The sequence below is a fragment of the Accipiter gentilis genome, chromosome 14, assembly GCF_929443795.1.
Source record: "Accipiter gentilis chromosome 14, bAccGen1.1, whole genome shotgun sequence".
Taxonomy (NCBI): Eukaryota; Metazoa; Chordata; class Aves; order Accipitriformes; family Accipitridae; genus Astur; species Astur gentilis.
The window spans coordinates 16,656,449-16,682,324 of record NC_064893.1 but is presented as its reverse complement, the minus strand read 5'-3'; the positions used below and the strand labels follow the sequence as shown (position 1 = coordinate 16,682,324).

General features: G+C 53.9%; 1 protein-coding gene across 2 annotated transcripts; it reads left to right on the top strand.

Annotated features, from left to right (window-relative positions):
• The first annotated feature begins 1,738 nt into the window (after positions 1–1,738).
• TP53INP2 (tumor protein p53 inducible nuclear protein 2) lies at positions 1,739–25,486 on the top strand. Of its 2 annotated transcripts, none has more exons than XM_049816272.1 (4): positions 1,739–1,902; positions 11,505–11,844; positions 15,323–15,632; positions 17,051–25,486. In XM_049816272.1, exons 2-4 carry the CDS (start codon positions 11,721–11,723, stop codon positions 17,301–17,303), a joined length of 687 nt encoding a protein of 228 aa, XP_049672229.1. In that variant the 5' UTR covers positions 1,739–1,902; positions 11,505–11,720; the 3' UTR covers positions 17,304–25,486. The 2 variants fall into 2 exon arrangements, with proteins under 2 accessions (XP_049672229.1, XP_049672230.1); XM_049816273.1 differs by having other exon boundaries at positions 1,740–1,902; positions 15,503–15,632.
• Positions 25,487–25,876: the final 390 nt, after the last annotated feature.

Here is a 25,876-nt window from a genome sequence, read left to right as displayed (position 1 = left end):
ACCATTTCCTGCTGCCACATAGACACGGCTGTCAACCATCGCTTGGGCCCATCGACCGCAGCACCCAGGGCCAGGCCCAGTAGCTACCAGCAACCTCTGCTGACTGCTCCAGGCCAGTGCAAAGCTTGCTCCTCTGCTTTATTGTGTTTGCAACAGCTTCCCCCCAGCAATGAATCACTGTGGCTAAAAACTGCCCTGGGAGGGGGGCTGCCTCCCTTTTTTTTTTGCAGTAAAAGACCAGGGCAGGGTGCAGCAGAGGCCAAAGCATTTCCCATCCCAATGGGGAGAGAGGGTCATCCCATTAAACCAGCCCTTCTGGGGACATGCCATTGCGAATGGGACCATTTACCCCGGAAGAAGTTTAACCCTAGCAAGATTTGTTCTGATGAATTTATTTATATCCACTCCTGTATGGCAGCGGGATTAAAGGTAGATTTCTGGACTCCTGCTGCAGCCAGTAAGAGCCATGTTGTAATCCCTTCTTGCCAAACAAGTACTAATAAAAGCGGCAAAACGAAACCCCTCCAGAAGCATGAGCTGTTGTCTTCAAGCAGGGACCAGATTGGGGGTCGCGTGTGCGTTACGCCCTAACTTCTGGGTGTCTCCTGCAGATGCCTCCACCACTACGCCCAGCGGCACTAAGCACCTCCAGCTCTTTGTGGCGTTAATTGAAAATGCCGTTGTCAGCTGGAAATGCCCTCCACGGACATCCCAAATGAGTGGATTTTCTGCTTAGAAATGTTTCAAGCTTCACGGGCTTCTGGTCCCCTCCTGGCAAAGGAGGGTAAGAGCTCTGCCGGGTAGCAGCTCTCCTCCTGAGATGGTTTACACCCTTCTGCAAGATCCTTCGATTACAGTAGACTAAATGTTATTTAATTTTGAGTAAGACTCAATTAAATTCTGCCTCGTGTGAATTTGTGATGGGGAATTCTCACCTGTGATGCCAGATGAGTCCTAACTGTAACATGCATGACTCAGACGCTTAAACTGCTCTATTAATGACTGTTTTAATAAACGTTCTACCTTTATACGGACAATTTCCTGCCGTGTGACAAGCTCGGCACGACGACGTCAAACCAAACCTCGGTCCCATGGTCAGCCCGTGCTGAGGATGAAGGCGATCCTGGAGCTGCCGAGCATCTCGGGGGCTGCCCAATGCTCACGGGATGGTCCCGGTGGCGGCCCGCAGGTACCAGCCGTGCCTCCGAGCCCCCACTTGTTTTGAAGGCGGGCAAAAGGCTGCGTGCCCCTCACCTTCGACCCCCTCATTCGTGGCCCATCAGAGTTGCTCTTTGAACGAGGCCTCCTCAGCGCAACAGGGAGAAGGAAACGGGTGTCCGGCCGGTGCGGGGGGGCCGCTCCCCGGGAAGGCCGGGTCCGCTGTCCCCCCCCCCCCCCCTCCCGCTGCCCACCCCTCGCCTCTGGCAGGGAAGGAGCCCGGGCGCAGCCAGCGTCGGGCGCTTGTGCCCCCGCAGGGCCGGGTCCCCCAGCCCCCCGGAGCGGGGCCCCCCTCCCCGTTCGGGGCCGCTCCGCTGCCCGCCGCCTCGGCTCCCGGGCTGAGCGGGGCAGTGGGGGTCGGCGGCGGCTCCGGGCTGAGCTGCCCCCGGGAGCCGCCGTCCCCATAGCGGAACCCCCCCGAAGCGGGACCCCGCGCTCGAGGTGGGCGGTGCCCTCCCTCCCCACCGATCCCGCCCTCCCGGTGCCGCCTCCCATTGGCCGTTTACCCGTCGGCGGGCGGGCCGCTTTGTGACGTCACGATCAGCTGTCGGAAGGTCCCGATTTGTGCGGGGGAGCGGCGGGCGCTCGGCAGAACCGCGCGATCGGCACCGGCACCGGCACTACCTCAGCGCCTCCCCGCCGCTCTCTCTCGCCGCTCCCCTTCACGGCGGCCTGACGGGCAAGGTGAGTCTCCCGCCGCCCGGGGTTTGCGCGCTGCGGGGCGGGGGGGCGGGCGGGACCAGCCGGGCGGGGGCGGCGGGCAGGGCTCGGTCTGAGCGGGCGCTCACCGCCCCGGTGTCCTCCCGCCGGGGTCGGGGTGGGGTGGGTCCCGTGCCGTCCTCCCCCCCCCCCCCCCACCCCCCGCGCCTGTTGTTTGTTTCCTCATCACCGGATTAAGATTCGAGGTTGGTGTCTGCTCCCATTGGCTCCGCTGTAGTGACGTATGCGTCATTTGCATATGACATTGAGACGTCATAAGGCTGGTGTCTCCCCACCTCCGCGTTCCGGGCGCGTTGTCCCGCTGTGACCCCGCGGAGCGCTGCCTCCCCCGGCGGCAATGCCCCGGTCTCGCGTGGGACGCGTCACCCGGTGTTTATTAGAGGCTGTTTGGGTGAAAAACGTGGCTTCTTGGAAAGGGAATGTAAATATATAATATAGAAATATATGTAAGACAGGAATAGCTGCATCGGTATTTTCTATTTAACTCGCTGCTTTCCAGAAAATCCTCCATGCTTTTGAATACCTCCATCTTTCAGTCTCGATTTACTTTGTAAATCCCAGCGGTTTTAATGAGATTTGGGCACGTGCTTAGATAGTTTTGTTGAGTTTAACTGCGATGCCCAGGAAGGAGCCACGGGGCCGTGCATGGCAGGTGAAGGATGCTGGCAGTGCCAGGCTGAGGTCCATGCTGTGGCATCCCACCTTGTCACCAGTGTGGCACTGCCGGGTCCTGGGAAGCTGAGCCCATGAGTATGTTGGGTACCGCATGTAGTGGCTACTTTTGTTATAACTGCTCTAAGTGCACGTGCTTTGGGACATCTCGGAAATGTCCTAAAAGGTCAACTTTCTTATGGATTTCATACCTCTTGCCTCCAGTCCTCAGCGGCTTGGCTGAGCCTGGAAGGCCCTGGGCACTAAACCTGGTCTTATCTGAGGGGGCTCATCAGCTGAAAAACTTGGACTCTGTGGAGTGTAATTGCAGAAACATGTTAAAAAGGGCATTCTTGGTTTTGTAATTTTTTTTATACATATACATTTATATCTCTTGTGTGCAGGGGAGCTACAGCCCTGCTTAGAGAGCCTGAGCAAAGGCACTGGCACCCTGGGGTCCCAAGCTACTGGCTTAAAGTGACTCTCTTGGGACCAGCAACACCCACTGCTGACAGCGGCAGCAGTGAGGGCTGAGCTGGGTAGGTGCCAAGTGCCGTCGCTAATTTGGCCAAGGCTTTGCTAAGGTAGGAAACCATCCCAGAAACAGGTGTTGGACTCTGGTACAGGACTGTGCTGTACCTTCTTTCCCACCAGGCTTAGTCTACAAAGTGCCAAGAACAGTTGTTTTTGCTCTAAAATAAATCTTTCCTCTCCTTTTTTTTTTTTCATCCCCCCAAAAAGACAAAAGCTTTCTGCTGTAGCTCACTGTCACCATTAGGAACCCGTTGCATCAAATTGCTGCTTATCTGGCTGAACACAAAAGGAAAAACATAATGGGAGTTTTTCCCCTGGAGAATAAACTAGTATCACCTGCTTGTAGCAAGACTGGCAAAACCTGTGATGTGAATTCTTATCTAAGAGCTTTTTAGCGCTAATTGCACAGCGAGCCCTGCACAGGCAAATCTTGCCCCAGTGCATACATGGCACCGGGCGGGCTCGGGAGGAGCTGGTGGGGAGCTCAGGGCTCCTGCGATATCAAAGTCCAACTTGTATTCAGCCTCCTGTGATTTACGGAGGCTGTAACATTGGGGCTGCTCCCCTCTCAAGGCGCACGCTCATAGGGATGTTTCACGTAGTGCATCCCAGGGAGGAAACTTCTAAAATTTCATAGGACAGCTCATGGCAAATCTAAGAATTTCCTGGTTGCTCAGATCCTGCCAGCCACTGACAGATTTTCCTGGGATCTGTGCAATGACATCAAATAGCAGAAGGTTGGGTTTGTCCTTGTGGCAAGGACGTTCCTGCAGCAGTTACACAAGGGAGCTGGTGCATATGGGAACACCAGCTCCAGGAAAAACACCCCCCCTTTCTGTGACCCCAAGTCCCCCTCCTTCAGGTAGGATCTGGAGGAACACGTGGGGACTCCAGTCCATGCTGAGCTCCTGGGCTGGCTGAGGAAAGCCCTTCCAGGTGCTGGCTTGCTCTGCCATTAATATTGAGTCTCATGATAAAGATTTTTTTATTATTATTATTTTTCTAATTACCCTCTGCCTTCTCCTCACCTCCACTTCCCAGCTCTGCAGTGGAAGAGGCTCTGGCTGTGAATCAGCCTCTGGTTTGCTGGCATCAGTCTGTCCATGTCAGCAGCAGCCTCGGGGTCCAGCTCTACCCGTGTGCTCAGTGTTCCCCCAGGGGAACCCCATAAATGAGGCTGCTGGCAAAGCAAAGGGATCAGCAGCAGCTGTAGTGCAGCTGTTGAGTGATCAAATGCTTTAATCCAGCCCTGCCAAACTGTCCCAGGCAAGTCTCTGCCAGCTTTGGTCCCTTCCTCGATGGGGACAGATAGAGGACAGCGCAGGGATGCTTCACTGGTCATTTTTGGGGTGATGAGCAGCCCCCTGCCCCCGAGCTGCCCAGCTGCTGGACCCAGTTCTCCTTTGCTTTGTGTTTCTGTGCCAGGTTTAGGATTTTGGTACCTACAGCATGGTGAGAGCAGCCTGTGAAACCCTTGTCTAATTTAGGTAAAATGAGTTGAAAATAACATTTCCCAAGTGGGTTGGAGGAAGGCACCTGATTTATACTTCCAACGCCTGCTGTGATGACTGCACGGGGTATTCTTAGCTCTGCTCAGGAAGGACCACTTCTGCCGCTTGTCAGCAGCATCCCTCCCGCTGCAGAGTATTTATGGAAAGTTTAAGGGAGACTGTTGCCATTTCCAAGTGGAGTTGCTGTTGTTCTTGTAGCCTGTGACTTTTGGGAGCTGCCAGTCCTGTGAAGCTGTGGCTCCCACCCTGGCGAGTTCCTGGCGCATCCCGGGGCTCTGCTGCCAATCCTTTTGCCTATTCTTAGCTCCTGGGATTATTTGCAGTGATGGTGACTCAGAAAACTAATTATTGTGTTGAGGTTTCTGAAAGGGGGAAAAGAAAATAACTTGATGGATTATGGTTTCCTTACTCCTACTTTAACTTTTAATATTTAATACCCTCTGGCTGGTTTTAAAAGGCTGTTGGACTTTCTGGAAGGATTCTGATACACTTGATTCATTAAGAAACTCATGTGTCACCTGTGGGCTGTCCACTCATGCTGGCAGTGGCCTGGGATGGGGTTGCCATGCTGAGTAAGGGGGCTTGCAGAAGCCTGGGAAGGATGGCAGCTGTCCTGTGGTGGTGACCCTAGCTCTGGCAGGGGACAGGGGATGGGTGTGTGGTTTCTGGGGCAGCTCAGCCCCAAGGATGTGGCGCACAGGCAGTCCTCTTGTGCCCTAGTGCTGGCCATACCTCCTCTGTGGATGTGGGACATCTGGCAGATACAGGTGGGCTGGAAGAAGGTACCAGAGCTCTGACCAGCCCTGGCCACTGGAGGAGCAGAGAAGTCGCCTCCTGGTCCACTGCTTCTGTGGGCACCATCTCTGCCAGGTGACAAGGCACTACTTGGGCAGCAATGACTTAAATCCTCTGGCAGGGACACGTTTGAGTCTCTCCCACACTGCAGTTCCCGTGAGGCTGCTGGCCCCGGTTCCCCTGTTGTAAATGGGGCAAACGTTTGCCACAGGGAAAGCGGAGGCTTTCCAAAAACCTGGAGAAACTTTGGAGCTTGATCTGCCAATGGCTGTGGGCTGTCCCAGCCAGAGAAGGGCTTGGTGAAAACCACAAGGACTGAGGTGGAGTGTGGCTGTCTTGCCATCTGGGTGCTATGGGTAGCAGTTGGCCAAGGAGCCTTTGCCTCGCAAAGGGCTGAAAGACTCACTGCCAACCCTCCATGATGGTGACATTGAGGAGCTGATGTTCTTGGTGGCTTGCAGGGAGGGTCTGTAGTGGCTTGAGGACACATTGGCCAGGAGCTGCTCCCTTGTAGAGTGGATGGGTGATCATAGACTCACAGACTCACAGAACAGTTTGGGTTGGAAGGGACCTTCAAAGACCATCTAGTCCAATGCCCCTGCCTTGGGCAGGGACACCTTCCACTAGACTAGGTTGCTCAAAGCCCTGTCCAGCCTGACTTGGAACACTTCCAGGCATGGGACATCCACAGCTTCTCTGGGCAACCTGCTCCACTGTCTCACCACCCTCACTGTAAAACATTTCTTATGTCCACTCCAAGCCTATCCTCTTTCAGTTTAAAACTGTTTCCCCTTGTCTTGTCACTACAAGCCCTGGTAAAAAGTTTTTCTCTGTCTTTCTTTAAGCCCCCTTTATACAGTGAAAGGCTGCTGCAAGGTCTTCCCAGAGCCTTTTCTCCAGGCTGAACAACCCCAGCCCTCTCAGCCTCTCTCCATAGCAGAGGTGTTCCATCCCTCTGACCATTTCAGTGACCTCTTCTAGATCCGCTCAAGCAGGTCTGTGTCTTTCTTATGCTGGGGACCCCAGAGCTGGACAGAGTACTCCAGGAGATCTCACCAGAGCGGAGCAGAGGGGCAGAATCCCCTCCCTCGACCTGCTGGCCATGCTGCCTGTGATGCCACCCAGGATACAGTTGGCTTTCTGAGCTGCGAGTGCACATTGCTGGCTCACGTCCAATTTGTCACCCACAAGTACCCCCAAGTCCTTCTCCACAGGGCTGCTCTCAACGCATCCAGCCCCCAGTCTCTGCTGGTACTGGGGACTGCCCCGACCCAGGTGCAGGACCTTGCACGTGTCCTTGTTGAACTTCATGAGGTTCAGATGGGCCCACTTCTCCAGCCCGCCAAGTCCCTCTGGATGGCATCCTGCCCCCCTGGTGAATCAAATGCACCCTCAGCTTGGTGTCATCTGCAAACTTGCTGAAGGTGCATCTCAGGGATAAAGAGCCTGATCCTGCCTTTTTAACATGTGGAGGGATTTCAGAGCAGACAGGATAAAGTGAGGGTGAGGATTAAAGCTCATTTTGGTCCTTGCTTGCCAGGATCTAGCTCCTGCCTCTGCCATGCAGGTTTAATCCTGAAGGCTTTGCCAGCTGCACTGGCAGGAGCTCCCCCACAGGTCTCTGAGTGCCATTGGGGCTGGCCCTGGCAGGGCTCCTCTCAGGAAGCCTTTGCTCTCTTCCTGTGAGGCCTGTCTGATCGTGCTGTCTGTCCCTCTGCCCAGCTCCTGCTCCAGCCAGGACAGGCAGCCAAGGCACAGTCTGGCCAAGTAGCCCCGGGCAGCCGTTCTGTGAGGATCACAGCACAGCACCCTGGCTTTGTCCATGCTGCCACCAATGCATGGGTGCTTTCGCAGGTGTTACCAACCTCTTGTTTAGGATTGCAACGTCCCCAGGCAGCAGGAGCTTGTGGGGTGAGGCAGGCTTGCTTTATCCAAGGAGCAGATCCTGCAAGCTCTGCCCTGCCTGTGTAGCCCACGCATGCACCATGGCAGAGCAGAGACCCCCTCACACCAGTGAGTGGCTCAGGGCCACTCCATGCTCCCTGGCATGGAGAGGGGGATAGCTGGTGACTCATTTAAATTCTTTGAGGAACGTTCCTTTAAAATGATCCAGCTCAACTTTTGCTTTTGGGGGAGCTTTTAACTCTTTCCTGCTGCCCCCAGAGCTACTGCAGCTGCCTGTAAGCCTCCTTGCCCCAGCCCTTCCAGCATGCTGTGGGTTTGCTCTGGAGCAGGATGGCCCCTGACAGCCCATTCTCACGGGGTTGGCTGTGCATGACGGGAGCGTGGTTATCCCAGGGTCTTTAATTACAGAGGTAAGGAAAATGAAGTTGAATTTGGGAGAAGGGGCAATTTAAACTGGTAGTATCTTCTATGTCTTGTGTCTTCGGGAAAGGAAAGTTATCTTTGGGTTAAGGTGGACACCTGTGGAGTCCAGACACTTCAGCTCCTGACTTTCCCATTGATGCATCCTGTGATTTTTTTGGGGACTAGTCTCTAAGCAGGTGGGTGGCAGGGGAATGAGCACTGCTGCTGGGGCAGGGGGCAGAGGCGGAGACCAGCTTTGCTACTGTTCAGTGAAAGCTGCTGTCAAGTTTTAACAAAATAAAAAGAAGAGGTTTTCTCCTCTCTGTTTTGACTGTGTAATTTATCACGTGGCTTTGAACTCACTCAAGGATGAACTCCAAGCCAAGCCTGCAGAGCAGAGGGGAGTGCACCAGTGCTGTCCAGGCAAGGAGCTTCAGCAGGGCTGTACGTGCCGAGCCAGCCCGCAGTCCAGCAGCAAGCTCATTCTAGGCTGGCTCTGCTGAGGCTGTGGGGAAAATCTCTGCCTGGATCAGACCTTGGCCTGCAGTAGCTGCTTGGGTGCTTTTCTGGGTGACCTTCCCCTTGCAGCCAGGCTGGGGCCACCATCCTCCTCCCGTCCCCTGTGTGCCAGCTCTTGACCCCAGCTCTCTGCTGTTGTGTGGCAGGCACATCTAGGAGGGGAGAAAAAGACTGAAATTTGCACTTAGGCCACTGGCCAAGGCAGGCCAAAAGCATTGCTGGTGTCCTCCCCAGCAAGGTGGGCTCAGGGCACAGCACAGGGGACGCTGCTGTCGCTAGCCCCCTTCAGCTCTGTTGTGTCACCCTCAGAAGCTTCACGGTGACGCTGGGGTCAGCTTTGGCTCAGCACTTCTGCTGGCCTGTGAATGCTGAAGGCAGAGCTGCCCCAGCTCAAAAAACACATGAACCTGCTCCTGGCCTTGCATGGGGCCGGGGCCATGGTGGTCTTGGGGGACTGGAGCACCCCGTGCCTGCCACAGGCTGCTGGCTCCTTCCTGCCTGTCTCCTTCTTGCCTGGGGAAAAGCAAACAGCAGGAAGCCCTGAGACATCACCAGCAGGTACCTGGCAGCAGCAGGGTTTCTTCTACAATTAGATATTTAATAAATATATTAATTAAATAATATTAATATCATATTAAAAGATATTTACTAAATAGGCAAGTGCTCCAGGCACATGCCAGATTTCAGATTGCAGGCAGTGAGAACTGGAGTGTAATGAAGCCATGGCTGTGTACCGCAGGCATCAGGGCTGTCCTGGGTGCCCTTTGCCAGCCTGGCCCAGAAGAGGATGGATGCACACATGGGTCCCATGGGAGGGAAATCCCCATTGTACTCAGCACGGAGCACACAAGGGGGCCCAATGGGCCAGTTTTCATTCATTGCTCAGTTGGATATCAGCCCCTCTTCATGTTGTTTCCCTAACTTATATTATTATGCTTTAATGCTCCAGGAAAAGGGGGCATCTGGTTAATTTAATCATGAGCACACTGGAGGATAACAGAAAAGCCGTGGTTTTACTATGGTTGTGGGTGTGTTGGAGGGGGCTGGGAGGTGAGAGCGGCCTTAGCTGAGCCTGCAGCTCTCGCTGCAGTTGGAGGCAATGACTCTGCCATGTCTCAGTGCCCCAAAACTCTCCGCTCAGTGCTTCCAGGGAAAGCCAGGAACACTTGTAGGACGTGGAGCAGGGAATCCTCGCCAACCTCCAATTCATCATGGCAAGAGGGTCCATGAGTCTCAGCCAAGTCTGTTCTGAACATGCTTTCCCAGCTGGGGCCCAGCTTATTTAGCTGCAGCCTCTCCTGGGATGGATCCAGGTGCAGGGTGTGAGTGGAAGGGATGAACGACTGAGGTGGGAAGCTGCCATCCTGGAGAGAGTGGGAAGCATGTGGCGCTGGGGGGGACCAGACCCCTGAGTACTGGGATCTGGAGCCGGGCACGGTTGTAGCCACATAGTTTGCCCTGCACCTCTGGGGCAACAGAAGTCACCTGGGGCTTGAGACCTGCTCAAGGGGACAGGTAGTGTCACACGGCTGCCCCAGCTGTGCCAGGGAGGGAGAGCTGGGTGTTGCAAGGCTGCTTCATGCTCTGGCACTCCCTTCTGCATCCAGGGGTGGCAGAGATCAGGATGAGCCCCCAGAGCCCAGGGGATCCCACCCATGGACCCAAAGGGTCCTCTTGATTTTTCGTTTTCTGCCTTGTGGAGCAGATGTTGTTCCTCTCGAGGCACCTAGGAAAAGGCAAAAGGCACGGCGATCCCATGATGGATAAACCCATGATGGATAAATACAAGCATGCCTGAGCCCCAGAACTGCAGCAAGCGCACAGGCCAACCACCCTTCCCAGCAACGTTGGGAAGTGGCTGGAGAGGCCACTTGGTTGTGGGGGGTCTGAGCTAGAACTTGATCTGTTGGAGAACTGGCATGTGTATGGACCAAGGCTCAGACACATCGTGCCTCCCTGCACCCTTCCCATTCCACGTTGCGCAGAGCAGATGGGGCTTCACCAGGGTCCAGGATCACTTGCAGGCTCTACGCCATCTTGGTCTACAGAGCCGTGAACTGGGGGTTTGCCCTCTAAATGCACCCATAGCAATGTGCCAAGCAAGGCAGCACACAGCTGTCCCTCCTCCCCCCATCTAGCTCTTGATGGCATTTTAATGCCCTTTAATGTCTCTGGACCAAAAAAGCATTTTTTCTGCACAAATACTATTCTGCACCTTGTGGCTGCCATCTGTCTGTGCCTCTCCGAGAGCTTTGCAGTCATTAATAAAATTAGTGAGTCCTAGCCTCTGCCCGAGCTGGGAGGAATGTCTTTTCCCAGGGGTAAAAGAAGGATGAGCATAGATGAAGCAGAGACTCACCCAGGGCTGGGATAATGTTGTCCTCACCCTGCCCTGCTGTGAGGGGTCAGCACACTCGCTGCCACTTGCTCCTGAACACTGATGCCTGAGCACTCGGGGCCGAGACACAACCCATAGCTAAGTGCTTTGTCCCATGGCTTCTTGTAAGGTCCTTGTAAAGGAGCAGCGATGACAGGTGATGGTGTCATCTTCTGGGGCTGGAGGGTGGCAATGAAATGCAGCTACATCAGAAGAGCATCCCTACAGATACACACACACACACACAGAGCAACAATAACAGTAACACCTTTCAAAAATAAACCAACCTCAAGCAGGTATTGGCACAGGCAGGGCTCGAGCAAAACACTGGCAAGGGCTTCTTTGGACCCAGCTCGAGGAGAGGAGGGTGGACATGCTGGGGTGGCCATCAGCGGGTGGGTAGTGGGTTTTAGGGATGGCTTGTGCCATTGGTCCTCAGATAGGACAGCGGCATCGCACCCTTTGCCCTGCCCTAACAGCAAAGCTTAGTGCCACCAGCCATGCTTAGTGCCCGTTCAGTGTCAAGGGAGGCAGGTCCCAGCCTGACTTTGGGACAGGGTTTGGCTCTGCCCCTGCCAGCTTTGGCAGATGGGATCCCCCAGGACACACTGCCCGTGAGGAAGGGGACACAATGTGGGGCTTGGTGCAGGTGGGGAGCTGCAGGGCATGGACACCCAGCCCTCCACTGCTGCTTTCAGACTTGGTGTGTGTTGCCCTTGGAGATGCCAGCAGCTGGGACAGCCCACGGTGCAGATCAGTGCTGGAGCCACCTTTTCACCATCCCCTCCGGCCTATCTGAGCCCCTGAGATGCAGGAGGGCCACGCTGCCAACCAGTCCAAATGCATTATTCCTTTTTCTTTCCCTTTTACAGGCCTTTACACTGAAGCCAAGTGAAGAACCTCAGAACTGCACTATACGCCATTTAACTCAGCTACAATTTCGTTAGCAGCAAAGCATCTCCACCACCACCAAGACCTTGAGTGCTGCTTTTTCCCTTCCTTGCCCATCGCTCCCATCTCTGTGCCTGGAAGCTAGTACTCAGCAGTAGCTCTAACTCACTGTCTATCCCAAGGGACTGCTCCCCATCATGTTTCAGCGTCTCACCAGCCTCTTCTTCAGCAACAGCAACATGCCAGAAGGCCTGGAGGAGCCCAAACCCTTTGTCGAGGAGGAGGAGGAGGAGGATGGCTGGCTCATAATTGATCTTGCAGGTGAGAAAAGCAGGGGGGACTGGTTTCCCACAGCCTCTGCTGCACCTTGGCTCTCCGGAGTTGGGCAGACCCCTTGAGATGATGGCAGATGAGCTTTCACCACGTGACGAGTTCTGCCCTTCATCCCTCCTCCCCTGGTCCCCCTGCCCTGCCCACCGCACCCAGCCCTGTGGTCACCACAGCAGCCCCCCATCTGCTCCTCCTTTTTCCCTTTCCTCTCCCAATGGTGGATCTGGACTTTCTGCCTGCATGGGAGCAGCAGCAGCAGTGACCCCAGCTGGGTCTGCTGCTGCCCGGGAGCCTTCATGTGCTTCCGCACCAGGATGGGACCCTGGCACAGCACCAGCCACGGGGGAGTCACCCAGGGTTTCAGTGCAATCCTGCCCGCCAGCAGCTCGGTGTGGTGGGGGATGCCAACCCACGCAGGCTGTCTGCCTGTGAGCTGCAGCAGTGCTGTGGCCTCGGCTAAGTGGTGCCATGGCTCGCAATTTGCCAGGAGGAGCTGGGCTCAGCTGCTCCCTGCAATGCTCCTGCCAAAAGCAAACTGGGAGCCTGTTCCCCTGGGGGAAACCCCGGTTCCTGGGCGCTGGTGGAGGGGGGTGGGATTTCCCACATGCGAGGGCAGGCAGCGGCAGTGCCTGCCTGTCCCAGCTGGGATGTGCCACCAGCGATCTGACCATGCTTGGGTCATTTGAGTCCACTAGGGGAGCAAATCTCAACTCCAAAGGGCTTAACTTCCCAAATCATTCCCAGTGCCCATGCTAACACCACTCATACAAGGAATGTTTGGTGCAAGGTCCCCATCCCTCAGGGGCTCCCTCTTCCCAGGGATGGCAACAACCATCTAGCCCTGTTTGACACCAACCAGGCAGATCAAATTCCTTGTGTGCTGAGAGCTTCTCCAGCTCCATTAAGACCTTGGTGTTATTATTGTAGGGTTGATGACTCAACCAATTGCAATGATAATTTTATGACCTTTTGCTTGCGAATTGGGCAGTGAACTTAGACAAACAAGCCTGCCTGTGCAGGAGCTCCTTGATGACCATGGTCTGCTTTTGCAGCCTCTGGTTAGTTGTGGTGCCCCAGCCCAGGGGACCACAAATGTATCCTGCAGGTTTGGGAGGAGGGTTTTGTCCTCCCTCTTGCAGGCATCTGTCCTGGGAGCAGATGCTCCCTGCCTGTCCCCCATACAGTGAGCAGAGGTCATTTTCATGTTGCAAGTCATTCGTTAGGGTTTTTCCCCCATGCAGTGAGCTGGAGAGGGAACCAGAGCATGGACAAGCCTGGGATGGTGGACAGGGACATCCCCGTGCCTGGTGGGAGCACTATGTATGGAGAGCTGGTGGAGCTGGATAGGTGGCATTGGCATGGGCAGCTGTGGAGGATTTCCTGTCCTCTGGGCTCTCTGGTGACTGTCCTGGGGGAGGGGGTGGTGGTCACAGCAGTGACACGGGAGGGCGCTGGTTGCAAGGAGGTGCCTGGAGCAACAGGCATGCAGCTGCCACGTGTCTGGGCCAGCTGGTAATGGCTGCAGCATGCCCAAAGCATGCCAGAGGAGCCAGGAGTTTCCCCAGGCAGAGGAACGCTGGGCTGTGCCCTGATCCCTGGGTCCGAGGCTGCAGCCAGCTCAGCAGGGATCCAGGGATGACTTTGGTACAAATGGCTCCATTTGTTTTGCAACCAAGTAGCCAAACTCTCCATGCAGAGCTGGCTTTCAGCAGTGTGTCTGCCTGGGACCTGCTAATCGCCACCAGCCCTGCCACTGCCTTTTCCCATAGCATTCCCTGGGCAGTGAGGGACTGATTTATTTCAGCCCTGTTTCTGAGGCTGGAGTTATCCAAAGTACTTTAAAAACCAAACCCGCTGGCTCCAGCCCTTGTCCTTCACCTTTGAGCCATGACGGCTGGCAAGCGTCTAACAGCCTGGCTCCCTCGCAGTAGCAGGGCAGCCTAATGAGCCTCCAAATTCATTCCCTCTCAGCCAGGTCTTTGACCTACACATTGGAAAATGCAACCGATTAACCAGATCTCCTGGGAGCATTGCAGATGCCCCTCTCACCCTATTGCCCAGCCTGGCTCTGCTCAGCACCCAGGGAGGGAGTAAAGAGCATTTCCCAGTGCTTAGCAATACAGCTGTAAGTCTCCCAGGGATTTGGGGATCCAGAAATTTTCCTTGGGACATTAAAACTGACCTTGGCAAAGGATGGGGACGGGTTGCCATGGATGGCTGGGGCAGGGTCCAGCCATGCTGGGTCTCCTGCTCCAGGTGCCCACAGCCCCCTTGTTGTGGGAGTACTGCCAGACTGGGAATGTTCCAGCCGGGCTCAATGGCTGTCTCCAGGCTGACAAATAATCTCCAGCCTGGCATGCCAACAACTATTAATAGCTTGATATCCACTGACCTGAAGAAAGACACTCTCGTGTTCACAAGGCTAATTGCGGCCTGCCCTAAGCCCCGGGGCTGGGGCATCGTCTGCAGGAGAAGCCGGGGACATGCTGGGGGGTGAATGCTGGCCCCATGCTTCATGTGCTGTATTCACCACTGCAAGAACACATTCACCTCTGATTTCTCCTGCACCCTTACCCAGCCGCAGGGTCACACATGTCCATATACATACTGCACTGCATCCCCCACCAAGACCAGTTCCCTCAAATCCCCCGATGAGGCCAGGAATGGCTCTGCGTATCCTGATGAGCCCAACATTAGGTGCAGGCTCCCTTCCCATAACACAACCAGTAATTCTGAGCACAGGCAGCCCAGAAAAACACCAGCCCAAGTGCTTTTGTGAGGTGGAGGTGAGGAAGGCTGGGGTGTGGGGGGCAGCTCCTGGATCAACTACCCAAAACTTGGCCTCTAATGGACTGAAGCTGAAGGCGTGGCAAAAACCTTTGCTGAAGAATTTATTCCCCTGATTTCTTCCAGAAAAAAGGTGTGAACTGTTTTTGTCCTGTGTTCCTGCTTGGTTTCATTGTTTGCGAAGTGCTGGGTAGTGTTTGCAAGGACAGGCGGGCCAGTGTGTCTCTGGAGTGGCATGGCACGGCTCAGATGCCGTAAAAACAGGCAAAAGCAGAATTTCCTGACAGCTGAATTTCTTCCTTCGTTTTGAGAAGGAAAAAAAAAAAAATTGCTGTGGTAAACCCTGCTAGTTTCCCCCAGTTTTTGGTTAAACTGCCTAACCAGAACCATTTCCATTGCTTGCTGGCTTAGCAAAGCCAGACCCCGTAGCACCAGCAGCCGCGCTGGTGTGGAGGGTGCTGGTTGGGGCATGGTGCGGGACACTGCTGGCATCTCCCTCCCCACGAGGTCCCATTGGTGCTGTGCCCATCTCTCATGGTGGTGATGGTGATGGTGATGGTGGTGGGGTATCTCTTGCACTAACGATGCCCCTTTCTCTCCCTCCCTCCCCTCCCCACTGTACATGGTATGTGTGTGTCTCCCCGCTGTGCCCTGCATGGCTCTGCACCCCTGTGACCCCCAGGCAGCCGTGCCTGCCCCGGCACAGCCCGGCGAGTGGGTGCTGGTGGTACTGGGCGCTCGGTGCGATCCCGCCCGGCACCCCCCGGTCCACCACTGCCGTCGGCCGCTTCCCCGGCTCTGGCCGGTCCCTGCTTGATGGACGAGAGTTGGTTTGTCACCCCTCCCCCCTGTTTTACTGCAGAGGGGCCCGGCCCTGGTGGAGTGGGGAGCAGCCCCATGGAGGACCTGCTCATCGAGCACCCCAGCATGTCCGTCTACATCACCAGCACCCTTGAGGTGGACGGGGAGGTCCCCGAGGACGATGCTGCTGGGTGAGTGTGGCTTGGGGGTGCTTGTTGAGGGGTCCCGGCCCCAGAACCTGCTGGCGGACTGGGGTGGATGGTCAGTCCCGGCATCCCCATCCCCACGGAGAGAGTGGGGCTGTGGGGGACCTCAGTGTCCCCCCATCCCACCTCAGGGAGCTCCCTGCACACCTGGCAGGGTGCCCCAGCTGGCACCTTGCAAGGGTAGCAGCCTCCATGTCCCAAAATACTCTGCTAAGGGAATGTCAATGCCATGTTGAGATGGCTGTGGGTGCAGGACTGTGAGCTTGTCACTGGGCTGCAGTGGGAGCGGGCTGCACCTCCCTCCCCTGCCCCGAGCAGAGTCTCCTGGCACAGACGCCCGTGCTGATGCCACCTGTCCAGGTGGTTTGCCAGGCTGGGCTTAAACACGGGGTTTCACACAGGTATGGCACAAGCAAAGCAAACCCAACGGGACAAGGTGGCCTTTAGGCACGGTGGTTCCCCCAAGACTCCCAGCTCCCCCAGGCAGGAGGGTGCTGCAGGCCCCCCGATCCTCCTCCTGGCTCCATACTGGCCCAGCACAGGGGCGTCCCACAGCCACGGGGGAGCCCTGGAGGCAGACATTTCTCCCTGTCTCAAAGTCCAGCTTAGGAGTGGCGGGAAAGGTTTAACAGAAATGCCCCAAATGGCCCCACTGCCCTGTCCTCCCCCCGAAGCTGTGGGCTGGAGCCCCTCACCATCCTTCCCCAGGGCCACAGCCTCGCTGCAGCCTGTGGGGAGCTCTGCCCTCTCCCCGTGGGTGCCCTCCACTGCCCCGCAGCACTGGGAAAGCCCTGATGGTGCACACGCTCAGCCCTGCTGCTGCCAGCCAAGCCCCAGGTCCCACTGTGCTGTGGGGTCCCTGCTGTCCCCCAGTCCCAGCCCTCCAGCATCTCCCCCAGAAGCCCCTCACCGTGGCTGGGGAGGAGGACGAATTTGGGGTGAACCTCCACCTGGGCTAGGGGACACTGTTCCTCCAGGACTTCTCTCTTTGCAAAGTCTCCCTGAGGGCCACAGCTTGATCTCAAGAGCTTCAGAGGAACCTCAGCGCTGGAGGGTGCAGAAGGGGGTACAAAGGAAGCTCAAAACAGGCCAAGAGACCAAACAAGTGGTCACAAGTGGGATGGAAATGGGGCTGGGCTTGGCTTTCCTCTTCTGGGCTCAAGGGACTTAGCCACTCTGGGGGATTGTGGGGATAGCCCCGTTCCTGGTGGTGTCTGGATTCATCCTGGGTGTCCTAGAGCGCGCCAGTGCCAGAGACTCCCCACCTCTCGGCAGGCTTCTGGGGCAGGAGGGGGCCGGGTCCATCCTGGGGGCACGGCGTGACGGGGAGGGGGGGGTCTCCTTCTTGCTGGGCTGGGCGAGGGCTGGGTGCCAGTGGCTGCTGATGGCCCCTTTCTCCGTAGGGAGGTGCCGGAGCCCCGGCTGGAGCGGCACATGCCCCACCACAGCAGGTCCCTCTCGGTGAAGGCTGCCATCTTGGAGAAGGTCGGGCAGGTGCGGCGGGTGCAGCGGGCCAAGCAGCTGGTGGAGAAGCACCAGCTCAGCCAGAAGGCACTGCAGCGGCAAAACCGGGCCCACCAGCGCCCGCTGCGCGGGGCCAAGCAGCATGCCAGGACCTTCGTCCACCAGCCCTGCCAGCGCCACTGTAACTACTGACCTCGCCCGGACGGCCGCGCCGCCGCTCCCCCCTGCCGCCTTCCCCGGCAGAGGGAGACTTCACCCCCCACCCAACACCACCCGGGGAGCGCCGGCCCCGACAAACACCGGTGACACCGGGCTGCGGTTTCACTCCACAACCCCCACCCCCCCCGCCCCTGCCACCTGCATGCCCAGGCCCCCACTCCTCGTCTTCCTCTGCTGCTCCCCTCGCCCTTCGCCCCCAACACTAGCCAGGCCAGCGACTCCCGGAGCCACCAGCATGGAGGGCTGTGCTGCCCCTTCCACCCTCGCAGCCACGCCAGCCTTCGTGCGGGAAATCAGTATTTCTGGTGAAATGACCCGTTTCCAAAATCCACAGTGAAGCCTGTTTGTCCTGATGAGCCTGTGACATCAGTGCCTTTCTTCATAACATCATGACTCCACAGATAGCCAGACTGGGATGTCACAAGCAGAGACACCAAGCGGAAGCGAAACGAGCAACAAAGCAACAAGATTTGGGATTTTTAGGAAAATCTCATCAATGACACTAAATAATGTTTCTTCCCCCCAAAACCAGCAAATACCCCCCTCCCTCATTGATTTCTTAATTACGTTTTTACCATGATAAGACAAAAACCCCAGTGCTGGTCCCAAAAGGGCTTGTCATGGGGAAGAGCTGGTGGAAACCTTTGTGGCAGGGACAGCCGGGCAGCTCGTGGTGCCTCATGGTGTTTTTTTTAAAGACAACCTTAAAAGCAATCTCAGGAAACAAAGCACTGTCCCAGCACCTTGCCAGAGCCCTTGGCTGCGGGGCCAGCGGTAGCATCACCATGGCCAGCGGTCCCGTCGAGCTGCTGGTTGCCTTGTCCGAGTGAGCCCCCTCCTCCTGGAGCCCCTCATCTGCCCAAGCCGCACCTATATACATACATACGTGTGTGTATCGTATTTCTCTGTATACCTATATACTTGGAAGAGGCACCGTTGAAGCCAAGGAGCATTGACTGCCTGGTGTTGATCCCTGGGAAGGGAGTGGAGGCAGGGACCTGTGCAGCTTCCCTGAGGTGGCAAAAGCACGTTGAAGCTGGTGGTGAAGGGATGCCGAAGAGGAGGCCAGAGGGAAGAGGCTGAAGTAGGGCAAAGACAGGCCTGGGAGCGGCTGCAAAGGGAGAGGATGGGGCAGGCCTGGGCAGTGGGGCCAGGCGAGAGGATCGCTGCAGGGGAGCCATAACAGGAACGCCTTCTTTGCTCACTAAAAATTGCATCCTTTCCTGTGAAGGGCCGAATTCCACCGTGGGCAATGCTGATTTTTAATGCAAATCCCTCCCCTTCCCATGACGGACTCATTCTGCCTTTCAAAGGACACAGTCCAGACTTTTCACTGGCTCTAGCACCAGCTGAGATGGCTCCAAACCCAGCAGAAATTTGATGATCCCCCCCAGCTCCCTCCCTTTAGGGACTGGTTTTGCACCCCCATGCCCCAGGGAAGGTCTGGCCATCATGACCTTTTCACGGCCAGCTCACAGCCTGGATTCCCACCCTGTGAGACAAGAAATACCCCTACCCCCCAAAAAAATGCTGATTTCACAGGAGTTTCTTCCATTCATCATGTTACATCCCTTAATATCAGCTTGGGACCTAGATTGAGGGAACTGTGGTTAGCCCAATCTCAAACAGGTGATATTTATTGATTTTTAATTTTTTTTTAATGAGATTAAAACCAAAATGAACACTCTTATGAGCACCACCCCCCAGCTCTGTGCCTGGGAGCCTGGACCACAGGGGAGCCGGCTGATGATGCTCACCTGCAGCGTTTATCTTTCATTCCGATGACATGGCATTCCTAAAAGCACAGAAAGAACAAAAAAACCAATTTCAAATATGCCTTTTAAGCCTTTCCCTTTCAATTCTTCCAGCCCAGTTTCTTGTTTCAACTCCTCCTGAGACCCGACACCCTCATCACATGAGTGATGTGATGCCTCTTGCCCTGCCGGCTGCAGCAGCCAGTGCCCACCGGGGCAAGTGTAGCACTGGCTGCTGTGCCAGTGGAGACGCTGGGCTGTATTCTGCATCTGCCACACTGGTTTGGCCCACTGCTTTTTCAGCCTTTCTGGTAAGCGCGGCAGCGCTGGAGCTGATTTTTCACAGCGCGTTAGCATTAAGTTATTAGCAGAGGAAGAGCAGGCTGGGGAACCTGGTGTTACCTCCCAGCCCTTGGCCTCGCCCACTGCTCCTTGGGCCTCGTCGCAATTGCCATCCCTTGCCGCCGAACGTAAGGCCATGCTGGAGATTGCCCTATTTCATCGCTGTTGTCTTGGTGAAGAGACTGATGACTGCTGGACTCGAGGAGAGCGTGCACATCCTTTGGCTTCCTGGGCTTCACATTCAATGCCTTTTTTTCCCCCTGAAGCGATGCCTGGTATGAAGCAGGAACATGCCATTTGTAAGGGACACTGGCACAGGTGCTTGTGAAGACAAGCAGGGGCTGAGGCCGAGCTCTTGGGTGTCCGATGGATCTCTGATGAGGGGCTGCCTTCCCTGTGTTGCTCTTGCCTGTGTCGCTGGTGATGTGCTCTGTGGCCACCAGCCAAGAGCGTTGGAGGAAGCATTTTTTTCTCTAGTCCAAATATATATCAAGAAGTGGACAAGCCAAGCAATGGTTTGCTTCCCAGCTGGTTCTCCATTGCAAATTCTTTTCCTGCACATCCAAGGTGCTGCCAGTCCCTCCAGAGCGTTCCCAAAATCAGAGGCTGGCTGTGACACCATCACCCTCTGTGCAGCTCCCAGGGGAAGATGGGCTGGGGACAGCAAGGCTGGCTGGGAATGGTGTCTCTGGGGCGGATCCTGCCACGTCTCACTTACCAGGCCTTCCTGTGCCCACCAGTCTGCTTGCAAACGGTACCCCAATAGGAGAAACCCCTAATCAAAACCCTCCTCTGTGTCCTGCTCATCCATCGTGAGCCAGAAACCCTTGGCCATGCTCCTGGGGGGCTCAGCACCGTCATGGCTGCCAACAGCCAGCACCCAGCACCCATTTCAAATGGCTGATTCTGTTATTCTGTCCTGGTTTTCAGAAGTGAATGCAAACTTTTTTCTTTTCCTTTCTTCTTTCCATGCCAGTCTGAGACATCTTTCATCACGCTGTGCCCAGCCAACACAGTACATGAAGCAGAACTATTATCACACTTTATATCAAGAGTATGTTTATAAAGGATTAATAAATTATTAATAATGTTTTCATGAAGAGGTTAATCCAGAGTCCTAGCATCCTGCAGGTCAACAGAATGCGCTTACCACAGCATATATGGGCTCCTGCAATCCCTCCCTCTGTTGTTGGCACACTTGCTCGTGTATTAACATCTAATAATCACCTATTAACCCCCTGCAAAGCGACTGTCGATCCACCAGTGTGATCCACCTTTCTTATGCTGTGGCAAAGGTGTGTTCAAACTGCATTTTGCAGAAGCCCTGCAATGTTCCTCTCCTGCCCAAGTAAGCACAAGACCTGGCCTGATACAAAATCTCCTGCCCAGTGTTGCCAGAGCAAGAAAACCCCTGTACACTGAGGTTATGAGTCTCCTCGAATCTTAAAACAAATGAAAGGTGCTTAAAAACTGAGAACTTTTTCTGTATGTGCACATGTGTGCATGTGTAGATATTTCACAACATGGCGTGGGTGTCTGGTAGGTTGTTTAGGGGTGTGGGTTTTAGTTTTTCAGGGGTTTGTTGGGGTTGTGGTTTTTTGCGCCCAGTATTTTCAATTTGTGACTAGCTGTGTGATGCTCTTGATGGGAAGGTGAAGCAAACGCAGTGCTGGCTGGCAGTGAGGCCCTTGGGCTGCTGTCCTTCTTGGACGGCTAGGGTGAGTCTGCTTTCTTTACTTGCATAGGGGGAAACTAGAGCATGGACTCAGGGACAAACAAATATGCTGGGGTCTTTAATAATGTGTTTTTTCCAGGCTTCTCTGTTCAGTTGTGGGGTTTGTTTCTGTCCATGAGGCCTTTGGTTGCACAGTCCTGAAGGATGCTGCAGGGATGTGGCTGGAGCCTTTGGCACCATGTGTCAGTGAAAGGCTGCACATGCTGCTGCGTGTTAGAACTGCAGGGTTTGATGCTCTGATGTAGTGCCTGCATGAAAAAGGAGCTGTGGCCATTTGTGGTGAAACTATCCCTGAGCAGCAGTCCCTCTTCATTTGCTCATGTCCCAGAAATTTACCTTACAGCTGCTAGAATGCAGCTGGTCCCTCCTTGGGCTTGTTTGTGAATAACCAGGTACTCATTTTAAGCAATGAGCCCCTGAGGATTTGGGAAGTGAAGCAGAGCTGTGCTTTCTGCATCAGCCACAGCTGGCCTGGCTCCCACCACGTACCTGCGATCAGAAGGTAGCTGGGATGGGGGAAGCCATCAGAGCAATCGTGGAGAAATGCCAATGCAGGTGACAGGCAGATTTGTGGGAGGAAATTTTTGTATTTTTTGCAATGAAAGCATGGAAAAAGGAGAAATTCCCCAGTGGAGAGACCTGGGCACATCTCTGTTCAGTAAACGCCAGCTTTGCTGGGGCAGCGTGGCACTGCCACAGCCATGGCTGCTGGGGCTTGGATGGGCGAGCTGGTTCTGGCCCTGGCAGCAGCTTCCCATCCACCAGTGCGGTGGATGAAACCCCTGAAGCGAGTGGTGAGGCTCCCCCAGCCATCAGGGCAAGACTGGGAGAGGCAGCCCTCTCGGAGAAGTGCCGCCTCTTAAGGTGAAAACCAGATCACACCAGGACACATCTAAACCTGCCTCCAGGGCAGCTCCCTGCATGGCTCTGCTTGCCACACCGTGCAAAGGCAGGCTAGTGGTCACGGCACAGCCACAGCACACGCAGGACACCTCGCTGGCAGCCACGTTAGCCGCAACACAGTCCTTTCACCAAATTTTGGCTCTTGCCTGCACTGCATGGCTGGGGGGAGCTGCCAGGGGAAGTGGGGCAAAAGTCCTTGTCACCCGATGGTCTGAATCTTGCACTCACAAACGCGCTTTCCAAAAAACTCTGCTGTAAAAGCTCAATCTGGAAGGAAAACGGTTCTTTCCATGGGAGTCAGCATTTCTTTTTCATCATGGATAACATAAACTCATGGTACACCCCAAAGATCACTGCTGTGGGAATCTTCACTCTTCCTTTAGGCATCTTTCTCATCAATAAATAATTTTACATTTACGTCTTACCGATACCTTTTCCTCTTCCATCCAGCCCCACTGGGGAGAAAAAAAACAACACTAGATGTCTTGTCATATCAGTCAGAATGAAAAAAAAAAAAAGATGAAAAAATACTCCAGTGAGGTTCTAGACTTGAATCACACAGCTTTGCTATCACTTCTGTGAAGGATAAATATCAGTTCCAGTGCCCTGCATAAAGTGAAAGTTAAATTTCAGGTGAATTTATTGAAAAACAAACTAGTCCCCAAAGATTAAACCATATAATAATTAGAAAACAGCCAGTAAAAAGCAATAGGACACCTCAAGTCAGAAAAATTATTCTCAGCATCGGCCTGTTGCTGCCTGCCAGAAGGCAACACCGAGCCCCGCTCCCCTGTGCTGGGGATGGGGTGATGGCAGTCCCCAAGTCTTCCCTAAGTGTCCAGATTTAAAACAAGAGGCCTGCATGTTCAGCTGGTGCCACGGTGGCTCTCTAGCCACCAGGGATTGTCAACAGCTACCATTTCCACAGGTGGCGCAGATGTGCCTCCAGTTTGCTGCACCTCCTTTGCTGCCTGCACTTAGAAACAGCTGCTGGTGGTGGGAGGGATGTGCCAGCACTCCAGCACCCCCACCCCAACCTCAGAGCTTCCCCCCAGGTCCTTCTCCACCATAGGACTGTGCCTGGTGACCTCCTCAGCACAGCTGTTCACGGGGACCAGAGCCCAAGGACAGACACCCACCACAATCACAGCCTCTCCATCCCAGGGGAGTCTCTCTGTAAGACCAGCTGGGGACATTAAAGGGCCTTAAATGGGGTTGATTGCTTCAGGGCTTGTCTTCTTCAAGGTCGAGCTTTCCATCTCTGCCCATTTCTCTTAGGTCTGCTAAATACAATGTCAGTGTCATGAATAATTTCCTGGCATCCTCAGGGGCTCGGTCCTCGTCCCATTAACATGACGATAGCAGCTGTCACAGGTCGCAAAAATGTGGCTGCAGAAGCTGGATGAAGTGGTGGGAGAGGCTCTGCATGGTTGGCAAGTCCCTCTTTCGGTTATCAGTGTCCTCAAACCTGTCAGAGACGCTGCCTTCTCCTCCACTTTACTCCAGGATGCCAGTGGTGGGAGCACTCATCAGCCATGGGCTCTGGACAATCAGACCCAGCTTGGGCAGGAGGTCTTCCCAGGGCCTCCCATTTCATGCCATTCATCAATGTATCATCAAACGGCTTTTCTTTTTGCTTCTTAAAAGAGATCTGTGTCATTAACTAACCCACAACTCTTTCCTTAAAAGGATGAGGATGACAAAGATGAGCAGTTCCATTTAATAACAAAGATGTCTCTTAGGTGTAGTCCTTTTTAGAATTCTTTTTTACAGCAAGGTGACACACAGGTGTATCCCCCTTACACTCACTCTGAGCTAGTAACTCCTGGGCTGGTGGTGGGGGGTTGCTTTTCCAGCCCCATACCCAGAGCAATTGCAAAGCTCTGCTAGAGGGATGCTACTGCATGTCCTAGAGCATGAAAACCCTGCTGTGAAGCTTTGGCTCAGCTACAGCTAACCACAAAAAATCCCTCTACCTTCCACTCTGATTGTATTTTGTCACCTGTGTGTGGGGAGGATTTTATTCCTTGCAAATGGAGGGGGAAACCAGCACAGTAAATTGTAAGTGTAGCTTAAAAATGGGGAGCCCAAAGTTTCTCCACTCTTTCATGTTCACCTCGTGTATCCACATCAGGGGAGCTGGGAGCAGCTATGCCCAAGTCTCACTGAAATCTTACCCTCAGCTTTGTATCAACACAATTATGCTTCAGGAAATCTAGGGATGAGGGAACAGCACAAGGCATAGCAGCAAAATAGTAATATTTTCTGTTGTATCATAAATGTATCTGTACAGAGCCACTGAGCACTGCAATATTTTATTTGTATGTATCAACCCTAGGTATTCTGCTTGTAAAACTCATCCATGAGCATTATCCATCTCCATGCTGGGCTGACTGTACATGTGCCTTTCAACCTTTTTCATAGTTTGTCATCTTTTTTTAATACAACTGCAGAACTTGAATAAATCAGTGAACTACAGTTAAAAATCCTATGCAAGAGATGACTGGGGAGTCAGTTTCAATATTTCTGTGTTTCTATGTTGTTTTAAAAGTAGATGCTGGGATTTTCAGAGAAGCTTAACAGAATTAATGCCCTAAAAAACATTTAGCCCTTCTTTTTTTTTTTTTTTTTTTTTTTTTTTTTAGCTAGAAACCATTTCAGATCCTAAATGTCTTAGGCAGCTTTGAAAAATTCAGCCTAAACCCCAGTTCCTCAGTGGTTTGAGCATGGAGAGTGAGCAGTAGTGGCAGAACGAGCACCAGTGCTTCGCCAGGACAGAGGGTGTGTTCAATAGCCAGTGTTTACTTTCAAGAGAAAGGAGAAGAAAGTGCTGTTTGGTCAGAAATGTTTGCCTTAAGCCTTCCCTAAAACGCATCGGAGAGTGTTATGGTCCCCGGCCACCAGCCCTGCACCCACCACAGCCCCGGGGCAGAGCAGCCACACAGCTGGCCTGGTTGGGGTGCTGCAGAGGACCCACACCATCAGGCAGATGCCACACGCAGCCATTCTCTATCAGCAGTGCTCTGCTGAATGCCTTACAACAGTGGGACAACTTCCACACTGGGATATTGAGAAGAGGAAAAAAAAAGCCCCATGTTTTTCTACATCACCTATGCTGTAGGACTGAAACCTCGTCTGAAACTCGAAGCTAACAAAATACGTCCTTTTTGTGTGTTACATGTTAAATTGGTGTAAGCAAGATTAGTAGAGAAAGGGTGCCTACTTCTAGTAGGACATTGTTTAAACATTTGCCGTGTGTCAACAGACTGAAGGACACGACTGCCTGGAATATGTTATGTAGTGTGCCTGTGTGTTTGTAACCTGGTTTTGGTTGTTAGGTTGTAATGCTGTCTTTTGACTGAAAAAAAATCTAATACAAAGAAAAACCACAAGAAAGAAATAAAAAAAATATTTAAACTTTATTTTATGTGTATTCCTCTAAAGCCTGCGAGTAAACCTGTTTGCAAAAAGCTTTGCTTTTTTAAAATAAGTTTTTAAAAGTTAATGCTGTAACTATCAGAGACAAGCCAATAGAAAAAAGTCCTCTTTGAAGACAAGAATGCACACACAGGGGAGGGGATGGTACAGGCTGAGTTGTTTGAGGGGATTTTTTTCCCTCCCCACTACCAAACTCTAAAACTCAGTAGATGATTGAAAGGGCTAAAGCAGATGCTGATTGCCTTGAGAAAGACAAGTCCCACATCAGCTGATCTCTACAGCATTAGCTGTTTCTCCAAGCACATACGCAACAGCCTGACACGTTCTTACCACCCACCTTCTAACAGAGGCAGAGAGATGCCTCTAAGATGATT